The following is a 5321-nucleotide window of genomic DNA, read 5'->3' as shown; positions in this document are numbered from 1 at the left end:
CAACATTGTTACAAAATAATAAATGGTGGGTTCTTTTATAAAATACAAAAGTTTGGGGTAATTTTTTAAAAATATAATAGTGATATTTTGGTCCATTTTGGGATTTGATCAAAATATAGGTAAAATCTACGATCAAACATATGTTTGCCAAATAAAATCCAAATTTATTTTGGCAAAATCAAACGGGTCGTGAGTTTGTTTAAAATTTTCAAAACGGTAACAAATTTGGAACTCTTACGTATTTGATTTTGAAGCAAACTCTAAAAACTATAAAAAGTTATTTGCACCCCTCTCGCCTATGCCGTTGGCTCAGCGCCGCTGCGTTGGCTAAAGGAGTGTTTGGTCCTTTCCCGCTTTCTGTACTCCATATAAATATTTCCGACTTTTCTCATCCTCTTCAAAATCCTTTGTCCTCCTCTTTGTTTCTGGAAACTTCTGTGAAGAAGCTCCAACCTCGTCACAGTTCAAATCACCGCCTAGCAAATACCTAGTTCGCAGGTTCGTTAACTTCTGTAAAGTCTATGTAATTTTGTATCTTTTGAGTTTTGAGTTTTGAGTTTCGACTTGTCATCGTTTGTTTGCTTCTCTTCTGTTATTTGTTTGATTCTAATTTACCTTAAAAGGCAAGTTAGGGTTTTCTAAAAAGTGGTTCTGTGAATTCTGTCGAACAAAAATTACTAGCGAAACTGAAAAGTCTCTTGACAATCACGGAACCTAATGGCAGAGTAATAATAGTATTTAAGCCTTAAGCTTAATTAATTGATCCTCAGTTGGTGGATGCTGAATGATATTGTTTATTTTATTTATTTAATGATGATTAGCAGAGTAAATAACAATAACTAAGCCTTAAGCTGTTTTAACCTTTCTGAATTTCGCTGGAAAATAGCCTAATTCATGTAACTCTGGATGCATGTATGGATATTCATAATAAAAGTTGTCTTAAAAGATCTATGGTCTGTCCGGTACATGCAGATGAAGAACATAACATAATGGAAGTAGAAGATCTATATATATAGGCTATACACATATACCAATTCTGGTCTAACGCTAGAGAAACCTTTATAGAAAAAGTACTGAGTGTCGGAATGAACATGTTCAAATGGAGTAGAATGGATATGGAGGACTCATATAGCTGATGCGAACCAGTTTCAGACTAAGACGCAGCAGCAGCAGTAGTAGTAGTATTTGTTGCATGCAGAGGCGGATTCAGCATTTGAGGATTATGGGTTCCTACCGTAATTTCAAATTAATATATAATAATAACTGGGTTCACAATTAGATATTTACAAATATTTAGTGAATTTCTTAATATAAATACTGGGTCTACGCAAGAGTTACTGGGTTCCCGGAAACCCGTATTCATTGCTCTAGGTCCGCCCCTGGTTGCATGAATGTGTGTGAGGATTTTAATGTGCACGCTCTTGAATAATCAGACGTAGACCATATTAGGGATTTATGAATCATGTAGACAGGATCTATTACCCCAAGTGGTTCAGTGTAAGTAATCATATTAGTAATAGGTGGGAGTTAATATGAGTAAACCTTAAGAGCAAAGAGAGTGAGGGAGGAAGAACACCCTCAAAGAGAAGAAACCTTTAACTGTAAATTGACAATGTGGATATTAATGTGACTTTTTGTTAATGCTCAGTGCCTGTTGTTCTAGCGTCTATGGTTTAATTTTTTTTTTTTATTATTTTTTTTCAATTAGCTTTTGGGTCCACAGACGTAATTGTTTACAAGAAAAGGGGGAAAAGTTATTGCAGATTCTTTTTGTCATGAAATATTCAAATGAGAGTACATTGTCGAACATGTTTCCTTTCTTGCTGTCCTTCGCACCCCTATCCTCATGGTTACCTGTAATCGTTTATTTATCTTCTTGCTGTTCTCATTTCAGAATTACATTGGTGCATTGAAGTAGAAGCCTGTCCAGTGAATCCCATCATCTCAACATGCCGAAAGATAGAAGGATGAATTCCTTTTCCTTCAACCGGGCAAACGTATCTCCTTATGCTTGCAGCTCAAAGAATTCTGACCTCGAGTCCCAGAAATCTTTGCCACCAATTGGGAATGAAAGAGAATGGGAAGAAGCTAGGAGCCCAATATGTATGGAGCATCCACACAATGCTGTCCTTTTACTTTGTTCTTCACAAGACAAGGGTTGTCGGCCTTATATGTGCGACACAAGTTATCGACATTCTAATTGTTTTGATCAATTTTGTAAGTCATCTGTTGTAGGAGCTCAACCAGAGGGAGATAATATATCAGGATCTGCGTTCCGCAGAGGAAGTTGGGGGCGAGCATTATCAGGAGCACCTAGGTCTCATGTGCCGCAGCAACCTGAGCTTGTTTGCCCTCTTTGCAGGGGACATGTCAAAGGTTGGATTGTTGTAGAGGCTGCTCGTAATTTCATGAACTCCAAAACAAGGAGTTGTGCCCTGGAGACTTGCAATTTCACCGGTAATTATGCTGAGCTAAGAAAGCATGCAAGGAGTGAACATCCCTCTGAGAGGCCATCTGAGGCTGACCCTAGCCGACAGTCTGACTGGACAAGGTTGGAGCTACAAAGGGACTTAGAAGATGCTTTTAGTGCATATCAGGCACCATTTGGTGATGACTTTCCTGGATATGACTTTCTAACTGAGCTGCCTCTCGACGATGGTCAATTTGACCTGTTAGACGGTTACTTAGAGGCTGAGGAGGTACTAAATGAAGACATAAATATGTTATTGGATTTTGAATTTGAGCTCTCGCTCTCTTTCCTGAATGAGTTCTCTTTGGTGTCTTCGGCATGTGAATGGGATGAGTTTCCTAGCTATGCTGGTGGGAGCGCCTATCAATCAACGAGTAGTGCTATGTCTTAAAACAGGGGATCTAGAAGATCAGCATCAAGGTCTAATAACCACGAGGCAAGGCCATCAGCTACAAGAAGCACAAATCTGTCATGGAGGCGCAGGCCTAGCTCATTTAGGGAACGGAGACGGAACAGATGAATTTAGCAATTGGTTATAACTATAGAGTTTAGCTCATGGCTTTTAGTTTTAGTTTGTATTTCTGCTAATCAACAATGAATGGAGGAACTTCCCCTTCCGCAATTCATCTCATCTTTATCTTCAAGTGAACATTGTTACTCGTGGTATCTCTTGCATTCTTATTACGGACTGTTATAGTGTTGGTCCATGTCATTCTTTCCTCTTAAAATCCAAGTTTCAACTTCGATATAATTGCAAATCTTTCTTCTACATATCCTAGAAGGCCGTGTGTTGGAATGAAACTCAATTTACTAGAGCGTACAGTGGGTTCCAATAGTATCTTCCTGCTTTTCCAGTCATAATTCTATTTGCAGACATTGGGCGCTGTCCAAGTGACACTTTCTGTTGCATTTTATATGACGGTTTTGACTGAACATTTGAGTTTGAATTTTGATGTGAGTTATAATCCTTTTACTTGTGAAGAAGAGAGACATTAAATTAATGTATTTTTGGGTTACTTTAATGGAAAATATATAACATCAAAGTGAAACTTAGGTAGTTAAATGAGTTTGATTCTTGAAAGTTGTAAAGGTTGAAAAGATGAAATGGTGTTGACAATTTTGCTAATTATTTACCTTAACTGGGATGTCATAAGAAGCTTGAATTATGACAAATGAACCATTTAGACTTTCAAACATTAAAAAGAAAGCCTTAACGAAGCTAATGCTCCATGTGGTAACTTTTCATGAATAATTTACCAGTTTTTGTACTTATTGTGGATTAGTTTCAGAAACATTCGTAAATTCTTTTCTTGGCTACAACCTTCACAAGGATAGTGGTTATTTTCTTACCGTTCTTACTGTGTTATCCTTTAGAGATTGAATCAGAAAAGCTAATTTACTTTAAATCACTCGCAGATTCAAATTGTATGCATATCCAAACACAATTCTAATTTTCAAATATCATTTTCACTTAATTTTTTTTTTTACTTTTTTCCGAAATTTCAAAATTCTTATGTCCAAACGTCCACCTAATATTTTCGTATTTTGATCTGTTTTTATCTTTGCATTTAACCCGAAGCAGTGTTGTGCGTAGCCTCTTTAAATCAAAACTGCCTAAGTCAAATAAATATTTTTAACACATTATATATACATTGGTATCTGTGTGTTCGTAAATCGATGAAGCTACCCGAAGGCGAAGGCTATGAACATAGAAACGGAGAGCAATTTAAAGAAATGACCTTAAATCTTAGTGTACTAACCCCTAATGTGTGTACACATATGTTAGTCTCGTCAATATTGCTGTATTTATAAATAATCATTCTGTATAAGTTGTCGTAATGAAACAGTAATTAATTCGAACCCACTGAATTCACAATGTTTCCTTAAGGAATTTAATCCCCTCCTAGTACTCAAGGTTATGGATTATTTCCTCCCAGGATAGAACGAATCACACACTGGTGTAGCGGTACTTCAAACCCCAGTGTTTCAGCGAACACAAAGTTCGGTAGCAAATCACACTTACAGTTGCTTTGTTTGAAGTTAAAACAATGCAGAACAAAGGAGTAGAAACTCAGAAAATCGTATGAAAATGCTGAGAGGAAGGAGTGCAATGTATAGCCAAAGTTGAGCGTTTTCAGTTTTGGTGTTTGTGTGTCTTTCTTCAACAGCTGCTGCACATATTTATAGCAGTCAGCTTTGAAGATGAACGACCCTCCACCCTCCATTGTGGAGCATGCACTAGCTTGTTTGTGGAGCAAGCACTTGGCCATGGTGGGAAGAGCATTAGGCGGCTGCTATTGCAGGTGGTGGTCAATACACGGATTGGAACATATCTGTTATAAATGCGGATAATCTTACGTTAATATTTACTATTAACAAATAAATTTGGTCCAAAAAATTAATCAATCAATCGATCATTTGACCAAATCCAAATCCGAATCCGAATCCGAAGCCGAGCCGAGCCAGCGACGACGACGACGGCGCGAGGCTTGCTTTCTTCTTAACTCTTTAAGAGCTACAAGAAGAGCAATTATATATATATATATATATACCCACCAAAAATCTTTTCCTCTTCCAAGATGGGACAATGTCTCATTGTCAAGAGGGGAAACTTAAAATTTTACTCAAAAAATTTCATTTTTTCCTCCATTTCTCATTCACCCTCATTTTAAGACTACTTCATCTTAAATAAAAAAATCTCAACAATCCCCCACATGAATGGGGAATGGCTATATCACGGAAGTATGCATGGAAAAACTGTGTGATTTGCAAGCAATGATTAATCGCATCTGGATAAATAGGTTTCCCTTTGAACTTTCCGTAGTGAACTTATGTCAGATATACTCGGTCA

The 5321-nt window shown here is 37.2% G+C and overlaps 1 protein-coding gene across 1 annotated transcript; it reads left to right on the top strand.

The window, feature by feature from the left end:
* Nucleotides 1-357: 357 nt before the first annotated feature.
* LOC104102750 (uncharacterized) lies at nt 358-3114 on the top strand. The gene is made up of 2 exons (XM_009610564.4): nt 358-498; nt 1895-3114. The coding sequence occupies exon 2, from the start codon at nt 1950-1952 to the stop codon at nt 2859-2861; it is 912 nt and encodes a 303-aa protein (XP_009608859.1). The 5' UTR covers nt 358-498; nt 1895-1949; the 3' UTR covers nt 2862-3114.
* Nucleotides 3115-5321: the final 2207 nt, after the last annotated feature.

The sequence above is a fragment of the Nicotiana tomentosiformis genome, chromosome 12 (genome assembly GCF_000390325.3).
Source record: "Nicotiana tomentosiformis chromosome 12, ASM39032v3, whole genome shotgun sequence".
In the NCBI taxonomy this organism is placed as follows: domain Eukaryota; kingdom Viridiplantae; phylum Streptophyta; class Magnoliopsida; order Solanales; family Solanaceae; genus Nicotiana; species Nicotiana tomentosiformis.
This window is presented reverse-complemented; position numbering and strand designations above follow the sequence as displayed.